At 20.1% G+C, this 23,281-nt stretch overlaps 1 protein-coding gene across 6 annotated transcripts in view; it reads right to left on the reverse strand.

Moving 5' to 3' along the window:
- Positions 1-23,281, reverse strand: part of LOC107996946 (prominin-1-A) — a 137,554-nt gene that overhangs the window by 62,831 nt on the left and 51,442 nt on the right. For 3 of the 6 annotated variants that reach the window (XM_062083463.1, XM_062083462.1, XM_062083458.1), the window contains exon 1: positions 15,511-15,643. The exons of the other annotated variants lie outside the window; for them this stretch is intronic. In XM_062083463.1, the coding sequence (XP_061939447.1) occupies positions 15,511-15,526 (16 nt within the window). In that variant the 5' untranslated portion in view covers positions 15,527-15,643. Of the gene's footprint in view, positions 1-15,510; positions 15,644-23,281 lie in introns of those variants that run through there. 6 annotated transcript variants of the gene reach the window in all.

The following is a 23,281-nucleotide window of genomic DNA, read 5'->3' on the forward strand; positions in this document are numbered from 1 at the left end:
CATTCGAAATTGTTCAAATCACATCATGTCTTTTAATATGTAAATCCATGTATAAAGTACAACTAATTTTATTTTTCAAGATGTTTAATAAATAATTATTATCAAATGATCATTGAACAAGAAAGATTTATTATTTTAAAGTGAATAATAAATCATAAAATAACATTTTTATTACAATTTCTAAATAAATACATATTTTAAATTATTATTAATGTCTTAAATAGTATAATAAAATTTACAAAAATTTAATAATCTTTGATCGTGTGGTATTTTTCAAAGCATATTGCTCTCTTAGATCAATTCATCTGAATTGTTGGTTTTTTAACTTCAGCCATTATTATACATAATGCAAAATGTATTTTGATTTCACTATAATCTACAGGAAATCTATTTTTAATCTTTTATTTTTATTGTTCATTATTTGATTTACGTATCGATTCGTGACAATATTTTTTTAAAATATATTATCAAATGTTATATTTAAAAAATCTAATTCTTTTTTGTTTTCATCTAATTCATTTAGTTGTCATTTTTATGCTAAGAATTTCCATTTTAGTTCCATTATTAGTTCCATATTTTTATTTCATTAACTTCTTCTTTCCAAATCCATAGCATTGATTGTTCATGATTATTGTGATCTTCAGTTGATACCATCTTTTATATCTCTCTTACAACCTTTTTGTAGAGGAAGAAAAATATCATTGCTATCATTTTATTATCACTATTTAAAATATTTATAAAATCATTTTTCGCAATATTAGCAAAATTTTCACTGTCATCAACAACATTTAATATTCAAAAATATTTTTTTAATATTTTTCAAGAAAATATATCTGTACGAATGCCAAGAAAATTAATAAGTGTTTATCGCGCATAGTCCGATCATTGTACTATGTCTCTCACATGATATTGTAAGTTAAAGAATTAAAAAATTTCATGTACTCCTCTATGTGTCACTTATTGTTCGCGTCTAGAGTAATAGTAGATTAAATGCTTAGATACATATGTCGAATGCTCTTTCGACTAAAATATATATGTGTATGTATATGTGAAGAAGCTGGTGCTTGTGACTATTGATTAATATTTTCTTTACGATGAATGACTATATTAGTGCCATTACAAATGCGATATTCGTGTTTATAAGAGAACTGAATCTCTCACAATTGTGATGTCGTAGTACGTGATCGTGACTGAGATGAGTTCACGATATGTAATTACAAAAAAATTATCCATTGTCGCATCCGACAATCGACGTGTTCAATAAGACTTTCTTTACTAGTCACAATAGATAATTGTGTTAGACAGTCAAAGCATGATGTAATGTTAGAACAAAACTATCTATTTGTCGTATTCGGCGATCAGAATATAATTTGTTCAAGTGAAACTCGTACCCTCAGAAATTTTCTAGTTCAATTGAAAAGCTTCTCAATGAGACATGATAATAATCAATAATATTGCGGTTAATAGAATCGTGTGGAACAATGCTTGACTCTACAAGTGTCGACTAAACTCTCAAAAATGACACTTTCTTTAAATAACATCATCCTTTATTTAGACTTAAGAGAGATTTATGAGTGATAATAATAGAAAAGAATTTTTATATGAAGAATTTTGTTCAATAAATTGTTTATAAATTTCGCGAACAATAATTATCATTATTTAGTATTACTTACGTTTTATATTGTTTATTTTTTAGTTCTTATATTTGATTTCTCTCTTATTTATATATATATTATTTTCCTTATAATTTAAATTGAATTGTATAATTGTTTATTATGTTATTATATAATTAACAACATAATTTCTTGCACATTTTATATGCAATTATATTTTTATATAGTAATATGTATCTATCTAAGATAATAGATATCTTTGATAATTATGGCGTCAGGATTACATTCTTTTTATGATTTACATTTTAGATTATAGTTGAATTGCGAATTATAAACTTTGTTTCAATTTTTCATCTATATCTATTCCTAATAATAAAAATTTGTAATGATTTTTTTCTATCGAAGTAGAAACCTATAAAATGCAATTTTATTTTATATTATTTAAAAAAAAAAAATTTTTTTTTATGAGAGTTTCTGGCATAGTTGTGTTCACTATCATAGAATTTACTGATATTTAATTTCGCTGATAAATAAATTCTTTTTTAGATAATACTGAAATATATAATAAATATGAATAATAATGAATATATAATAAATAAAATGATGAAAATATTACTTGCTCTTCATCTTTTTGTTATATTTTAATAATAAATTCTTGATTATATTTATATATTTATATATATATTACAATTCGATTTTATATTAATTTTTACTTAATTTTTACTTTATTATTCATTCATTTATTTATATTTAATATTATTATAGTTTAGTCTCTTTGAGATCATACACAACTATTCAAATTGACATATGTTACTCTTATTATGTCGTTTACTCTTATTTGCTGTGATTCCGTGTCATTCTTTTCCATTGAATGTTAGTTATTCTCAATCGTATTATTGTATAACTATGCATAATCCATATCTCGAATATTATCCTGATAATAGACACAAAATCAAAGACACTAACAAAACAAAATATGCGTACTTACATACATTAGTAATGTGATATCAGGTGCGTTAAAAAATCATGTATAAAATTTTTCATAAAAAAAAAAGAAAAAATTTCTATAGAGATCATTGACAATACAACAATTCTGTTTAATAATTCTATTTAAAAAATATCTACAAATAGGACTTTTTTCCAAAACGAAGTCATAAAATAAATATTTATTAACAAAACGAAAGCAGATAATTACGCTTTTATATTCAGAATGAAAGAAAAATAATATTATCATTTTGAATAACATTACCATTTGATTAGCTCTGAAATTTCATCATTGCTTGTTTCATAGAATCGAAATAAGAAATAAGAAATAAAGATGTCTAAATATGAGATAATCATAACTTATACGAAACTATTTTAACAAATCAAAACAGACGATTGTAAAGCACCATATATGGAATAATGATAGAATTTATATATACATGTTATATACATCAATAACGTAATAATATATGTTATTAAACCATATATAAATGTTACCATAGAAATAAGAAAATATAAAAAAGATTCAATTATTTATAAATTATGCTCGAAACATTATAAAAATCCTTTCCGATCTACATAACTCTAGAAATACATTTATCAATAGCTAGATATAAATAACATATTTTTTAGGGTTGTTTATTTGATGAGTCTTAAAATTTAATTAAAATATAAAAACAAAAATAAATGCATAATATATGAAATATATAATAAATAATATTAAAAATATATCGTAAATCATATTTGTGATTATAATTGTATTATTACAATTACAAATATGAATTATAAGTAAAAAGATTTTGCCATACCAAATCTTAAAAAGCACATTTATATATGTATATATATGTATATATCGATGTACATTTATGTTTTCTTTATATTCAAGAAATTATGGAATTTCATTATTGTTCGTTAATCGAACCGATTAAAGTGATGAAAGTAAAAAGGAATGACTGAAGAGATGGATCATAATACAATTATGTCATAATCAATTATGTTTTATTAATCCAAACGAATATTGTAAAACAGAATGAGATCTAACTTACATGCAATACATATGTTAATAATATGATATGAAATGTGTTAGAATGACATGTACAATATTTCTAGAAAGACAATAAAAAAAAATTAAATAATTTTTTATTGATATTTCGCTTGTTCTCTTTATTTAGAACATTATAGAGTTTTTCTTGAAACTAAACTAATTTCAATAAGCACATATTAATGAAAACGTTTACAGACAATTATCTGCATTATATTCGAGACAAAAGAATTAAAAAAGCATTATTCAATAAAATTATTCAAAAAAACATGTATGATAATAAAAAAATATACATATTAATACGATATGATATAATATGATATATATATATATATAGAATACATATTATACACAATCATTTTAAAAACGTGCAAAATCTTAATTACATTACGTTTAATTCATTCAGTGTGTATTATATTATCAAGTGAACATTAAGTTATCGGAAATTTTATTAATACTCCTTCATCAATCAATACGAAAAATAAGAAATAGTGAATACATGAGAAAATCACACTATATCTGTTTTATCAATTCAAACGATTAAATATTACAAGGCAGGATTTATGAAATAATATTAGAAATCATATTTATTATATATATCCGTAAAATTACTACAAATTATAAATATAAAAATTTTGTAAATCATAAATAATAACAAAGGTTCTGACTGCTTTTCTAACTTATAAAAAGTTTACTTTAAATATTGTAGACGCTTTAATATTATTGCCACTTTAAATATTCTTCCGAAATTATATAACTCTAGAAATAAACATTTATTAATAAAAAGTTAAGTATATTTAATATATAACATATTTTTTAAGATGATTTATTTGATGAATTTTAGAATTTAATTAAAATATAAAAACAAATAATATATACAATATATATAATATCAAGAAAATCACTATATATTGTTATAATTACAAAAACAATAAAATATAAATATGAATAACTATTTTATCATACCGAATCTAAAAAACACATTCATAAATATATTTATGTTTTCTTTTTATTTAATAAATTACAAAATTATTGCTTATTATGCAAAAAAAACGGATGGATCATAGTATATACCAAATTTGTTATATCAATCAAAATATAATTGAATATTGCAAAGTAGAATATAGAGAGTAATGCTTAAATTTATATTTATATACAATATACATCAATAATATGATAGATGTGTATTTGTAAATATAATACAATCAAAAATAGAAATAAAAAAAAGTTTGATGGAGATTATTAATTCTTTAATTATGAAAAAAATTCACTTTTAACAAAGTAGAAACATTTCACATAACGAAACTAAATCTCATTTCATTATTAAATAAGTTTTATTAAGTTTTATTAAATAAGTATTATTAAATAAATTTAATGATAATAGATTGAATAGTTAAATAATTATGCTTTTTTAACATTCAAGAAATTATAAAATTTCACTATTGCTCATTAATTTTACCAGTAAAAAAAAACAAAAAATCGATGGATGAAGAAGCAATTGCATTTTATATCAAATCGATTTTATCAAGATCAATAATTAAAAATGTGAAATAAGACTTGAATTCATAAATATGTAATACATAACGCAATAACGGATATGCTGGCTAACAATTACAATATTCCAGAAATTTTCAGAAATATAAAAAAAAAGGAGGTTATCATTATTATTCCATTCGAAAATTCCATTTTAAACTTTGTAAAATCCTTTCTCAAAACTAAACTAACTTCAAAAATGAGTACTTATTAATGAAAAAGTTTCATAATTATGCCTTTATTATATTCGAGATGAAAGAGATAATAAATTATTAAATATATAATAAAGTTATTTAAAGAAAGCCATTCATGTTTTTGCTTCCTGTTAAAAAAGGAAATTATTTAATATTTGTGATACATACTCCACGTAACAAGAAATTTATTATTTTGAATGTGCAATAATTAATTTCAATACTGCATCATAATTTATTTAGATCAATACTGATTGTATCGTCAAGTGAACATTAATTTTTTTTAACAATTCTTTGTTGGACTGGTATGAGAAATAAAAATAATTAATGAATATATAGGAAAATTACAATCTATATTAAATCATAAATATTTAAAAAGAAATAATAAAAATTTCGATGGAAATTGATTCTTCAATTATTCTATTAAAAAAAAGAAACTTTAAATATTATCCTTTCTGAAACGAAATTATTCTAAAAATATGCACTTAATGAAAAGTTAGATATAAACAACATACTTTATTCAAGTTATTTATTTGATGAGTCTTAGAATTTTATTAAAATTTAAAAACAAAAATACAATATATATAATATATATTGTTATAATTACATTATTATAATTACAAAAACAAATTATTATTTTAATAATTGTTTTACCATACCAAATCTTAAAGAGTATTTTCATATATGTGCATATATATATTTATGTTTTCTTTATATTTAAAGAATATGCGGAATTTCATTGTTGTTCATTAATTGAATCGATAAGCGATGAAAATAAAAAGAAATGACTAAACACAATGGATCACAATACATATCAATTCTGTTTTATTAATTTAAACCAATATTGCAAAACAGAATGACATCTAACGTTTTATTTGTACATGCAATACATATGTTAATAATATCATAAGAAATGTGTTAGCATAATATGTACAATTATAGAAAGACAGTAAAAGAAAAAAAAATTAAATAATTTTTTATTGATATTTGGATTATTCTTGTTGATTGCGTTTTGAACATTATAGAGCTTTTTTCGAAACTAAACTAATTTCAATAAACACGTATTAATGAAAATACAATTGTCTATATTATATTTGAGACGAAAAAAGTGAAAAACAATAATTTAATTTTCTAAATTTATTAGAAAAAATCATATATAATAAAAAAAGTATATATATCATATTATTAATATTAATAATGACATATTGCCTACAACAGCAAACTTCATTCAAAATAAGTGCAATAAGTAATCTCAATATTATATCACGTACAATTACAATCCATTCAGATTCTAGTAATGATTCTAGTAGATTCTTCTTCTACTAATGAAATAAACAACCCTGAAAAATATGTATTTATTTATGTATTTTTATGTATATATGTGTATATATATACATATATTCCTTCATTCAAAAAAATAAATATGAATGATGAGTAATAAAAGAAAAGTCGAAATCTATATTAAATAATATAATCTATATTATATTTTATCGACTCAAATGACATTATGTAGCAGAACGGTGTGGATTAATATATGTGGATAACATTTGAATTCATACATATGCATTACATATATCAATAATGCAGTAACAAATATATTTATATGATAAATATAATGTTCCGAATAAAAAAGAAAAAAATAAATATTTTGATATTCATCATTAACAGTCCGATTTACTTATTCGAAAAATGTTTTTAAATATTAAAATCTTTTCCTGAAATTAAATTAACTCCAGAAACTTAATGAAGACTTTGGTAGATAATTATGCTTTCTTTACATTTATTATTGCTTATTAATCTTACTAATAAAAAGAAATAAAAGAAATCGATATACAATGAGAAAATCACAGTCTATATCAAATCTATCAACACAAATGTTGAATATTGCAAGGAAAAATATGGACTAACGCTTAAATTCATATACAATATGTATATGTATATACAATATGTGTATATCAATAACATGATAATTAATGAATTAAAGAATAATTCTAAAGAGAAAATAACAAAAACTTAAATAAGAGCTTGTGAAACTTTAATTATTTTAAATATTAAAAAAATGCACTTTAGGCATAGAATTTTTTTTCGAAGCTAATTCTTTATGAAATAAATATTTATTAATGAAACGAAGACTGATAATTTCGATTTCATTTTCAAAATAAAAAAAATAATAAGTAACAATCTTTAAAATTATGGAAAAAGAGAATTAGTAAAATATAATACAAGCATTTATGTAATACTTGTAATATTAATAATTCATTAATTATATGATTTTTTATTAAGATATAACGATTGTTTATTAAGATATTAACGACCAGTCGATTGAGATGAATGAATATCACATATATATATGATATTTGCATATAATATAATTCTTGGAAGAATATTTTTTTAAATTTATCTTTCGATGTCTGTTGCTTATTTGTGGATAACCGATTCGATTTAAATTTTCGGCATATATGTAATTGATGTAAATTTTTAAATCATATTGTTTAATTTTTATTGCAACTCAGATGAAAGAATTATAAAAAAACAATCTACATTTTTTTTATGATTTTGAGTATGCAATTCTATATTTGCAAATATTTTTTATATCTCATTTTATACGTTCTGGATAACTTCTTCCCCACCGTCGCTTCACGACTTCAACTATATATATATATATTCAATTTTCTCATTATTAAATAATTCATATTTAACTACTATGTTTCATGTGATACATATACATATATAATATAGATTCCTTACCTCATCCTATTCTCCACAAGAATATACTTATATATATATATATATATATATTATTTTTCAAAAATATTTGGGAGAATTTAAGAGTTACGTTTTCAGGAATTAATCCGTCAGTTACTTATTTGTTGGAAATAGTTCTTTTAATTTTTTAAAAAACTTAAATTATTTGATCTAACTTTAGAAAAACTATTTTATTTTAGATAGTAATTTATTATTTTTTTGATCAGTTACACAACATACATAATATACGAAAACATTTACATAATATACGAAATAATATTGGATAATGGATAACGAACAAAGTTAATACCAACAATTATCAGTGAATTCGATATATAATTATATGATTTAAAAATTATTAATCTTTTGCGCTTGAGAGACGACTTTCAGTAGTCACAATGTTTCATTATTCATGCTAGATTTCGTTATCTCCAATTAATAAGAGCACAGTATTGATTTGTGAATAAGTTCCTTAGCTATTTATTTCTTTATTAGGAAATGTTATAAACTTATACTTTAAAATGGAGATAAGATATTCGATCTTAAATTCTTTCAAAACTACAGTCCTGACAATATTCCCAACGTTAGTTCAGATTTGACAATCGTGACAAGTAATATAATTTCGAAGCTCTAAAATAAATAAAGTTTAGAAGCTCTAAAAAAAAGATTTTGAAAATAAAATTAGCTTAAGTGAAGATAAAATTGATTTTTAACTATTGAAAAACAAGATTAATTGTACTAATTAAGAAAATAATTAAGGAATTAATGATGGAGAAAATAAAATTAGTGATAGAGAAAGCAATGATGGAGATAGTGACATAGTATTAAAAAGAATTAATGATGGAGAGAAGTAGAGTAAGAAATCGAGAAATTAGAATAATAATAAATTGATGAAAATGATGTAATGCCTTACAAGATTTTAATAATTTAGAATGAACTTGTGAAAAAATCTAATGATTTTACTGTAAGACATTCGTCACATATGCGCAAAATCATCGACTTCGATTTACTTCATCTGATTGAAAAAGTCATCGAGCGCAAAGGATTTTATAATTAAATTATGTATTTAATTATATTAAATATAACAAATATTTTTTTTATCAATAAAAAATTATATTGAATTATATCATAAATAACAATTAATAAATAAATATAACATTCAATATACTTTCTTCGAAACGTGTTACTTGAACTTATTCGTGTTCGATGGATGACATAATCAATCAATATAATCGTGACTCGATTAGACAATATGGCCAGTATTTTTTGTTAATAACTTGTTAACTATAACGAAAGTTTTTGCAAAGAAAAATATTGTTTAAAATTATGTTAAGAATCTCCAGTTTACGAATGTTCCAACATTTTTGATATACCCTGTATATATGAAACAGTAGAAAGAGAAAGATCGCAAAAATTAGAAGAAAAAGGATTAGGATCATGCATTATACATCATCAAATAAAATTTTTAAATGATTTGTATAACAGATATAAATATAATAAACAGATATAGATATAATAATTAAAATATTTTTCAAGTAAACAATCACACAAAAATAAAAAAAAAAGAAAAATTGGAAAATTATTATTATTATCATTTTATATGTGATCTCGAATTTTTATACATATAATTAGAATATAACAAATATAACAAAATAGGAAAAAAAGTGAAAAAATAAGAAAAATAAGAAACTCTACATTTTTTATTTTTCTCCAGCTTTTTTAATTTTCTCTTTTTACACATCATAAAAATCTAAATAAGAAGATCTCTTAAATAAGAGAAATTGAAATATCTATAATCAGCGCTATATTTCTACTGAGACTAATAATCGATTTTGCAAATTACACCTACCTACATCATTTTTGTGTTGAATGGAATTTTCTATATTTGCAAATTGACAATAGAAAAAAAAGCTTTTCCATGAGTTTTATATATTAATCCCTGGAGTATTAATGATTGGAAATATAAAGAAAAAATATAATTAAGTTACACATTAAATATATTTAAAAAATAAAAGCACATTTTATCTATATTATTAACCATAATAAGGAAAATAGTGATGCACTTAAATATCGAATTAACAATACTTAGAAATAATCAAATATATCATTATATGAGATTTAATATTAAATATATATCTATAAAAGAGTATCAAACGAACGTAACAGCATACTTTCTTTCTTTATCGTACAAAATTGTTGGCAAAATTTGAAAATAAACGCTCTTACCAAAGCCAAGTGAAATCGTAAAATTAACTTCATTATAAATTATATATCTTAATATAGATTGATTTCGAAATACTATTATTTATGAATATATTTCTATGAATCATTGTTTACATGTGCAATATATTCGTGAATATCATTAGAAAATCAATTTTAAAATCAAAAGCTAAAATATAAAAAAAATTTTATACAAAAATATCAATTCAAATTTATTTATTAACTTATAACTAAAGTAATCGCATTAGATGAAATAAGGCGAGAATAAAGTAAATAATAATAATAGTGTAATAGAAACAGAGTAATCTTATTTTCCTTCGTCAAAATCATTATAATGTTGTTAAGAATTGTTGAATAAACACGATATATTATTGTTATTGAAAGTGATTTAATTTCCCTATAGCGAATTTCCGCATTAAAAAAATATGTAATGTCAAATTATTCCCATTGCTATTATTAGGTAGTATAGATATTATTACTATATACATGATAGGATGCAACAAACTTGCATGCTTGACTTATGATTTAGCATAATGCTGTGATATCTCATCGCAATCACAAATTAATATGACATGAAATCACTTGGAAAACATTTTAAATATATATCTTTTGTTACGAATGAAATGAATTAAAATATGCAATATTGGACAAATATAAGGGAAAAAACGAAATAGTAATAAAGAAATTAAATTATATTTAAATAATACAAAAATATTTATAATAAAAATATGATATAATGTAAATACATAATACATAATACATAATACATAATAGATAAAAAATTTATTACAAAAATACACAAATGATATCATATAACATGACAAATAAAAAATTATAAAAATATACAATGATAATTTAAATATGAGTTTACATAATAAAACATGAATATATAAATGGATATATAAAAATATATAAAAATTTGTAATATATAAACTTATTTTTTTAATATACAAAATTATTTTGTTTGTTATCATTTATGTAACTTTCATCGTATAGTAAAATGTTAGCTAATTACAAAATTATTTGTTTTTTTATAGTTTATTAATTAAATAATTTTAAGAAGTTTTAATATATTTCATATATGTAATATTCATATATAAAAATTTTTATTTCAAATTCTAATTGCACTTATTATTTATGTTTTTAATCTATTTCTAAAAATTTGTTTGCATTGAAAAATATCTTTCTATATTTGTATTGAAATACGGTAACATTAAACGTAAAATTATTATATCAATAATTTTAAAAATCAATTCTTCCTTAAAATTCTTAATTTTATTAATTTTATTTTAAACTTATCTATATTTAATCATAATGATTTATCTATATTTAATCATAATGATTTTTCTTTTTTAATTATAAAAATAAAATTTTTATTCATTAAAAATTAAATTGTATAAAATTTTATTTCATATTTATTTAATAGTCTATATGTTTATTTATTTCTGATATTTCATTTTTAAAAACTATAAATTAATATAAAAATTATTCTATTAAACAGCAATTTCTTAATGTTTTTCTTAAAAGTATCTTAATTATTGTACAGATTTATATAAATTATATTGTAGAATTTTTTTAAAAATTTATTGTTCAATTAAAAATCTAAATCATTCAAAAAAACAGACGATATATTAAATTTTATTATTTTGAAACTATACATTAAAATTTGCAAATATCTATAATACAAATTTAAAAAATTTTAAATATATTTTAGTAAATAAATATTATAAATTTATTTTCAATACTTCAACAGAAATACTACATAAAATATATATTGCTATTGCTATAATACTTTTTTCACTAAAATTTGTCAAATGTATTATAAATAATTAAATATATTGTTTTGCACAAATTTTTGATTACTTTTTAAAATTCCTTGTATTTTTGGACTCTATGAAATATTTATAAATTGGATATAAAATATAAAAATCTTAAACGTCATTAATAAATTATTGCTAACAATTATGTTATGCAATTAAATACATAAAATAACAAATGCAAATAACAATTTCCACATTGCTTAAACGAAAAATTAAATTCTTTTTTTTAAATTCGTTTTTTCATGTATGTATTGTCACATACTCCAATTATATATTTTAATGATAAATTATATTTTTGTGTAAGACACTAACATAAATTTTCTACAGTGCTATTTTGAATTTTAACCAAATTAAATAAATATGCTTATATTTTATCTTCGTTAATATATCGCACATATGTATATATGTACATACAAACATATGTACATAATATTAATTTATATTACATAATATTTTAATATTTAATACATCAATGATTTTATTAATAATGATTAAATTTTTGGTCATTCTTTGGTCATTCAATATTTCTATCTAATATAATAAATACAAGATTTATTGATAAAATTTTTTGCTTTTTCTTAAATGATATATTTTTCATTGCATTGAAATCGAACTATGTTTTCTTATATATTACAAACTTCATATTTTATTTTGGATTATCATTGTATTTTTCGAAATATGGTTTTAAAATTGAATCTTTTAATTATTGCAAAATAATTATTTCCTCTTTTTTTCTGAAAGAGAAAGAAAAAGAGAAAACATACTGCTATTGTTGCTATTACCTATATAAAATATTTCATTATTATATTATATTTGTTATTATCTATTATAAATTTATTATTATGTATTAAAAATTTTAAGTTACTATTTTTATTTTTAATTAATTTTATAAATTCTATTAATACAATAAATAAAATATACAAAATAATAAATACAAAAATAAATAATATTTTTCGTACTTAATTATTCTTATTATTCTTATTATTCATGAAATTACAAATTATTAAAAATTACAAAAATTAAAAAAAATTCTATACAATTATTACAAAATTATTTATTTATGTATTTAATTATGTATTTAAAAATTCCGAAAAATAGTAAATATACCAAATTTTTGTCAAAATCAAGCGTTATATCACGCATTTCTCTTAAATTAATGATATCATATATTTCCATTACGGTTAATTAAATAGAAGTATGTTACATTATCAGGCTTCCATCAAAGCATCAATAAGAAAAAAAATTGTCAATAAAAAAGAATTTTATAAAAATTATAAAATAAATAAAATATTTATTTATGAATAATTAATGAATAATTGATAAATAATTATTTATAAAATATTTATTTATTCATTATATAAATAATTATATAAATAATTATATTCTATTTTTTTATAATATAAAATAAATATATATATATATTTGTATAAAAAAATATATTTATTTATGAATTAATTTATTAGTTGACTGATTTTAACAAAGACATAATTTGAATCTTTCTTCCTATTTCACTCATACTCGATATTTGTTATTCTCTTCGTATTTAAAACATGATTAAGCAGAATAAATATAGATGTGTACTTATTTTACATTTTATTATTTTTTGATAATTTGATTTTTATAAAAATTAATTTAATATATATTATACAAATATTTTATATAAAATTTTTATACAAAATATAGTAATAATAAATGATTTATATTTATTTTTTTATATTTTATATCAAATATTCGATTTATAAATATAACATTTTGAAAGAATATTTCATGCAACATCAAATACCTCATTAATTTTATAACAAATTTGAATATATAATTAAATTATAATAAATATAGAAAATAAATAATATAAATAAATATACAAAAATTATATGAAAACAAAGAAATAGTGGTGCCATATATAAAAATTGTTAAAATAAAATTTTTTTTTTAATTTCAACTTATATTCCTATCTTTTTCAATGTACATATATAAGATATTAATATACTTATGAGAAATCTTAAAAAGATAGATTTTAAAAGTCAAAACAAAAAATGATGTATAAAAATTTAAAACTTATTAAGTTATTATTAAGTCATAAGCAATTTAAATTTGTGTTAGAATTAAAACATAAATGGCCAGTAATGATAAAATAAAACTATATTTTAAATTGCATATAACATTTATATTGCATATAACACATATAAATAAATAAGCCTTATCCAATATTTTTGTATATTATTTCTGAATTTGTTTTGATTTCTAAAAATTTCTAATTTCTAATTTCTGATTTCTAATTTTTCAAATTATTTCTAATATTATTAATAACATCCTATATATATACATTTTTATGTTTTATTTCCAAAAAATGTAAATCTATTTTCATAAATTAAATGCCAATAAAATTACACAAGAAATTAAATAACTCGTCGAAATTATTGTATATATTATAATATAAATTATATATTATATATTATAATATAAATTAAAATATAAATATTCTAATATAATATATAAATTTTTTATATAATATTTAATATCGAAAATATATATATTTCTAAAACTGAAATCGAGAAGTAATAATAAAAAATTGTAAATTAAAATTTGATTTATAAGTTGCTTAATATAATATAATAATGTAATAATATAATTTCACCTTAAATTTTTTACAGTTTTATTAATCTTATTAAAAAATATATATATTTGATATACTTTCGAGAATTACACCAATGTAAAATTAGGAAATATATTGCTTATAAAAATAATATTATAATTAATAAAGTATTTTAAAACTATATGCAAAATTTTTATTGTGCAAAAATTCGTTTATCCAAATGCTTTTGTTTCCAATTAGTTCATATATTAAAGATTCTATCACATTATATCTATTATTGTTACATTGATATATTAATTGATGTTTTTTTTAAATATAGAAGAATAATATTTATATATATTCTACAAATAATTATTACATTTACTTTAAATTTAATAAGAAATCTTTGAACTTAATATCATAAAATTAATATTAAAAATAAAAAAAAATGCTAAATATTTATTAGTGTTTAAGCTTTAATTAATTTATTAGAAAATATGAATGTTTAAACTTTACTTATTTGCTCTTGAAAATAAAGAATAAAAAAAATTCTTTATTCGTTTGACAATGAAAAAAATATCATAAAGAAAATTTTTATTTTACTTTTTATACTTATTTCTTATAATTAATACTTATAAATAATAATAATGAAATGAATTTTTTGTTTTGAATAAATGAAATAATTTGTTTTGCTTTTTTACATTATTAAATATTGTATTTTGAGATACATTTGATTCATATTTTATCTTTTTAGCAAAATATGAAAATCAAAATAGAAAATGTCACTTACCTTTTAATTGAATCATTTTTTTTTCACTATAATGTTAAATTTTATCAATATTCTCATTGAAATACGCAATACAAAAGAAATACAACTCTGTTGAATCGTGGCTATATGTAAACTGACACACAAAAGATTTACGAAGGCTTCTTTAAAACCTTATAAGTGCAGATGTTGTTGAACCGTGGAAAAGATAAAAATATACACATAACATACATAACATTAAAAAATTAAAAATATTGATTGAATATAAAATTATATAATACCTTTTGAAAATTTAATATTTTATTTTTATAAAATTGAATTAATTTTACAAAAAAAGTTATAATATAATTTTTCTAAATGAATACATATAATATTTATTATTATAAATTATGATATTTTATATAACTATAATTATTTTTATAATTAATTTTATATAATTTTTATAATTAATTTTATATAAATAATATAATTATTTTTTTTTTGTTAAGAATTTTTTATTAATAAAACTTTTTTTATTCTTAATAAAATTTTGATTATTTGAGAGATTTAAAATAAAACTTGAATAAAATTTTAATATTTATCACAGAATATATAAAAGGTAATATATAACTAATTCATTTATTGTAAAATATATATATATATAAATAGAAATATATATGTATATAATAAAGAAAGATTTATATAAAAAAATATTATTTGATTAAAAGAAGAAAAAATATAAGCAAATTACTTTTACAAAATATTTAATCCAGATTTTAATGTTGGTAATTTTTAAATAGAACAATATTATCTAAGAAATTATCTTATTAATTCAATGACATCTTTATGATCTATAATACGAAAAATTCAGAATAATCTTTCATATTCAGAAAATTATGTACATATGTATGTACATCTTCAATCTTATCATATATTAAAATAAATAATCATATAATATATAATAATCATATATCAAAAATAAATAATTCTCTGTTTTATAAAAACATCTAATATATTGTTTTTCATTATTTTTATTTTAAAACTTTATTTTAAAAATAGAATAAAAGCATTTTATGACTATAATTAGATTTATATATTTTTTTCAATTCATATAAACATTTTAAAACATTAATATTTATTAAAATAAATAAAATAAATAAAAAATGTAGTATTAATTAATTTTATGTAGTTTTTATGTACATAAAAAATAATATATAGATAATTGTATATTATTATATATACATGTATTTAAAATTACTTTAGGATTATAATATTTTTAATATGTATTTTTATCAAAAAATAAAATTGTTTATATACATATTAAAAAATTACTTAATTAATTAAAATAAAATACTTAAAATACTTAATTTCTTCTATTATGATTTTTCATTCGAAATTTTTATTCATAAAAAAATCATATTAAATCATGAAACATTTTTTTTAAAGTGCATAAATTTTTATTATTATACATTTTTTTTATTATACATATACTGATATGATTATATATATTTTATATTTATAAACAAATTCATATATAATTGTTTAATATAATTTTTTATTAAATAAATAAATATTTTGCATAATGTTCTCATGTATGATTTTTAATGACATAATTTAAGAAATCAAGTTTAAAAAAAATTAAAAAATTGAATTTATCTAAATAAAAATAAGTTCCACAAGAAAAAAACGAGGACAAAAATAACGAAATTACAAAATATATCTTTTTTTTTAATATATCTTTTTTTCTTCATATTTTTAAATATTATAGAACATTTCTTTATATGGTTATATATTTATACTAATATTTTTTTTTTTTCTTTTGTTTTTTTCATAGTAAATTTAAAATCTAAAAGACTTTTTAAATTGTATATTAATTATAAATAATAGATTTATAATTTATTCAATTATAATTATTATATGAATTATAAATTTAAATAAATTTATAAATATTTAATAAATTGAATTAAATAAATTTTTTTATTTAATTTATTATTATTATTCAAATTAAATATTAATATTTATGTTTAATTTGTAATAAAATATATAATATATATAAAATATAAGTAGTTTTTATTGCAAACTAAATATAAATAATACAGATATGTATAATAAAGAAATACATATAAATACAAATTATAATTGATTATAGAAACAGAAATTTAAAACATTTTGAAACAAATTATTGAAACATAAATAATGTATAAATTATTGAAATATAGATGAAATATAAATTATTAAAATATAAATATTTTTATGTATTAAAATTTAAAAATTATTTATATCATAAAAATCATTATTATTATTACAATTTGGGAATTATTATATTAATTGTGAATAGTTTTATTAATAATTCCATATATATTATTTATTTCACAATTATTAAATTCACAGCTATTGAATTATAATTTGCTATAATTTAATATTGATATATTTTGTTGATATTTTTGATTTGGTATAGAAATATGCAACAAATTCAATAAAAAAATAATTTTCTTTAATTGATCTTTCATTTATCTTTGTTGAATTTAATTCTAAAATTTCATATGAAGTTTTTTTTTAAATTTCATCTCTCTTTTTCATCGATTTGTAACTTCATTTTTTTATTATATAATTTTGTTATATTCTATTCTATTATTTATAAAAATTTTTTAAATATTTTTTTCATTATATTCATTATATTTATATAATTCATTTTTATTATTGTTTGCTGTTTTAATATCTGTTTCATTTATAATATTTAAAAAAATCACGAGATAATTTGTATTGTCTTTCTATGGTTTATGGAATATTTTCAATGAAACGCTTTAACAAGTACATAATTTTAAAAAAAATTCACGTTGAAATATCAGTATTTTAAGATTATTAAAATTAGTGAGAAGAAATCTAAATAATAAATTCATCATTAAATGATTTTTTGTAGTTTTGAAAGAAATAAAAATAAATCAGGGGAATCTAGATAGCAGCAAATTATAAAATTTCAATCGAATGTCATTATTATTCTTTAGAAAAGAATAGAATAACAGTTAAACATTAGAAATAGAAATATAAAAATATTTGATTTATTTTTCGTTTTTACAAATCTACTTATTTTCAAATCTCTCATTTTGCAGACTTCACTAAAGAAATGGGAATAATAATATCTTTTTAATTCGAATTACTTATTTATTATTAGTTACTTCTTTCGCCTGTTGCATTTCTCAGAACAATGTTATTTATTTTTTAGGAAATATTAATTATTAAAATTAAAAAAATTTGATAAAGAAATTACATTATTTTTAAAAGGAAGATACCATTTTGCTCAATTGGTAATGTCAGATAACAATATAAGCTATATATTTGAAAATAACTTGACCAACATTAATATAATTGAATTCAGAGCAATATTTTATTAAATAATATCAAGATAAATTTTATATATAAATTTTGTACCTATGATATTATAAATATTTTCACCTTTTTGTTGTCATATTAATTCACTTCTAAATACACTTAACATTTTCTTTTTATAATTTTTGCATGAATGTAACAAAAGCATAATTATCTGCCTTCATTTCGTTAATATTGAAATATGTGTAAAAATATGGAACATTACAAATTTTTCGAAAAAATTGAAAACATCAAATAATTTCTTAATGACAATAAATAAAAAACATTTCGATGGTTTGTCGTTAATTAAAAATTTTGTTTAATATCACATTAATTTATAACATACATAAAAAAATTTATTTCATAAATTTCTTCGAAAAATAAATGAGAAAATTACTTCAAAAATTATTCATATATTCATAATTACATTTATATATTCAAAACTAGAAGTGAAAAAACAATAATAACTAAAATTATCTATTGATAATAAAATTAACTCATAAAAGAGAGAGACAAAAATCTAGTTAATGAAAAAATTATATTACATATAAGTATTAAAAACATGTCTTTACAGAAATTTCACCATTGTTTATTTATTGAACCGAAAATTGCGGAAGAATTACATATACTGAAACATTCTGTACTCACTGACTTAAGTATCGAGAGTTGCATCGTTATTACATGAAATAATTAAAAAAAACATTTTTGCTGTAATTTCAGCATTGTTATTCTTCGACTCAAAAATTACCAGATGAATTTCATATAATATAAATAACTGCATATAATAAAAAAAGTCTTCTCAACCAAATGATATTTTCAATTATGGGTAAATGTTAACTACTTGACGAAAAATTCTTTTAGAGTCACATTTCTTGAGCAGTTTATTGCTAATGGGACAAATATTATAGGAAAAATGTTTTAAATCCTCACAAAGTCGAAAAACGAACATACAAATACTGTTACACGCATGACCTAACGTTACGCTTCTACATCGTAGCTTAATATCATGACATGCAGATATTATAATACAGGAATATGAATAACAAATATTCAATTTTTCATTCAATATGACACAAATCTGGCGAGTGAAAAAATTATATTATTCAAAACCTGTCTTTACAGAAATTTCACCATTGTTTATTTATTGAACCGAAAATTGCGGAAGAATTACATATACTGAAACATTCTCTACTCACTGATTTAAGTATCGAGAGTTGCATGGTTATTACATGAAATAATTAAAAAAAACGTTTTTGCTGTAATTTCAGCATTGTGATACTTCGACTCAAAAATTACCAGATGAATTTCTCGTAATATAAATAACTGCATATAATAAAAAAGTCTTCTCAACCAAATGATATTTTCAAATATGGCAAATGTTAACTACTTGATGAAAAATTCTTTTAGAATCACATTTCTTGAGCAGTTTATTGCGAATGGGACAAATATTATAGGAAAAGTATTTTAAATCCTCACATCCAAAGTCGAAAAACGAACATTCAAGTACTGTTACACCCATGAACTAACGTTTCACTTCCGTATCGAAGCTTAATCACGACATGCAGATATTATAATACAGGAATATGAATAACAAATATTCAATTTTTCATTCAATATGACACAAATCTGGCGAATGAAAAAATTATATTATTCAAAACCTGTCTTTACAGAAATTTCACCATTGTTTATTTATTGAACCGAAAATTGCGGAAGAATTACATATACTGACACATTCTGTACTCACTGACTTAAGTATCGAGAGTTGCATCGTTATTACATAAAAAATTAAAAAAAACATTTTTGCTGTAATATCAGCATTGTGATTCTTCGACTCAAAAATTACCAGATGAATTTCGAATAATATAAATAACTGCATATAATAAAAAAAGTCTTCTCAACCAAATGATATTTTCAAATATGGGGAAATTTTAACTATTTGACGAAAAATTCGTTTAGATTCACATTTCTTGAGCAGTTTATTGCGAATGGGACAAACATTATAGGAAAAATGTTTTAAATCCTCACATCCAAAGTCGAAAAATGAACATACAAATACTGTTACACGCATGACCTAACGTTTCACTTCTATATCGTAGCTTAATATCATGACATGCAGATATTATAATACAGGAATATGAATAACAAATATTCAATTTTTCATTCAATACGACACAAATCTGGCGAATGAAAAATTATATTATTCAAAACCTGTCTTTACAGAAATTTCACCATTGTTTATTTATTGAACCGAAAATTGCGGAAGAATTACATATACTGACACATTCTGTACTCACTGACTTAAGTATCGAGAGTTGCATCGTTATTACATGAAAAAATTAAAAAAAACATTTTTGCTGTAATATCAGCATTGTGATTCTTCGACTCAAAAATTACCAGATGAATTTCGAATAATATAAATAACTGCATATAATAAAAAAAGTCTTCTCAACCAAATGATATTTTCAAATATGGGGAAATTTTAACTACTTGACGAAAAATTCTTTTAGAGTCACATTTCTTGAGCAGTTTATTGCGAATGGGACAAATATTATAGGAAAAATGTTTTAAATCCTCACATCCAAAGTCGAAAAACGAACATTCAAATAATGTTACACCCATGAACTAACGTATCACTTCTGTATCGAAGCTTAATATCATGACATGCAGATACTATAATACAGGAATATGAATAACAAATATTCAATTTTTCATTCAATATGACACAAATCTGGCGAGTGAAAAATTATATTATTCAAAACCTGTCTTTACAGAAATTTCACCATTGTTTATTTATTGAACCGAAAATTGCGGAAGAATTACATATACTGACACATTCTGTACTCACTGACTTAAGTATCGAGAGTTGCATCGTTATTACATGAAAAAATTAAAAAAAACATTTTTGCTGTAATATCAGCATTGTGATTCTTCGACTCAAAAATTACCAGATGAATTTCGAATAATATAAATAACTGCATATAATAAAAAAAGTCTTCTCAACCAAATGATATTTTCAAATATGGGGAAATTTTAACTACTTGACGAAAAATTCTTTTAGAATCACATTTCTTGAGCAGTTTATTGCGAATGGGACAAATATTATAGGAAAAATGTTTTAAATCCTCACAAAGTCGAAAAACGAACATTCACATACTGTTACACCCGTGAACTAACGTTACACTTCTGTATCGTAGCTTAATATCATGACATGCAGATATTATATTACAGGAATATGAATAACAAATATTCAATTTTTCATTCAATATGACACAAATCTGGCGAGTGAAAAATTATATTATTCAAAACCTGTCTTTACAGAAATTTCACCATTGTTTATTTATTGAACCGAAAATTGCGGAAGAATTACATATACTGAAACATTCTCTACTCACTGATTTAAGTATCGAGAGTTGCATGGTTATTACATGAAAAAATTAAAAAAAACATTTTTGCTGTAATATCAGCATTGTGATTCTTCGACTCAAAAATTACCAGATGAATTTCGAATAATATAAATAACTGCATATAATAAAAAAAGTCTTCTCAACCAAATGATATTTTCAAATATGGGGAAATTTTAACTACTTGACGAAAAATTCTTTTAGAATCACATTTCTTGAGCAGTTTATTGCGAATGGGACAAATATTATAGGAAAAATGTTTTAAATCCTCACAAAGTCGAAAAACGAACATTCAAATACTGTTACACCCGTGAACTAACGTTACACTTCTGCATCGCAGCCTAATAGATCACGACACAGATATTTGGATATTACAGTGAAAATAAGCATCAACATTGACCCACCTTTTCATTCAATATGACACAACTAGCGAGCAGTAAAAATTACATTATCTAAAACCTATCTCAGCAAACTTCACCATTGTTTATTTATTGAACCAGAAAATTATAAAGAATTAATACATACTGAAGATTCTTCACTTACTGGATTTAAGTATCGAGTTGCACTGTTGGCCAGCTTAAAAATTAAAAACATTTTTGATAATATCAGCATTGTGAACATTCTTCGACTCATAAAAATCAATTATAAGATGAATTTCTTGTAATATAAATAACTGCATATAATAAAAAAAGTCTTCTCAACCAAATGATATTTTCAAATATGGGCAAATGTTAACTACTTGACGAAAACTTCTTTTAGAATCACATTTCTTGAGCAGTTTATTGCGAATGGGACAAATATTATAGGAAAAATGTTTTAAATCCTCACATCCAAAGTCGAAAAACGAACATTCAAGTACTGTTACACCCATGAACTAACGTTTCACTTCCGTATCGAAGCTTAATCACGACATGCAGATATTATAATACAGGAATATGAATAACAAATATTCAATTTTTCATTCAATATGACACAAATCTGGCGAATGAAAAATTATATTATTGAAAACCTGTCTTTACAGAAATTTCACCATTGTTTATTTATTGAAC

Source organism: Apis cerana, linkage group LG13 (assembly GCF_029169275.1).
Source record: "Apis cerana isolate GH-2021 linkage group LG13, AcerK_1.0, whole genome shotgun sequence".
Taxonomy (NCBI): Eukaryota; Metazoa; Arthropoda; class Insecta; order Hymenoptera; family Apidae; genus Apis; species Apis cerana.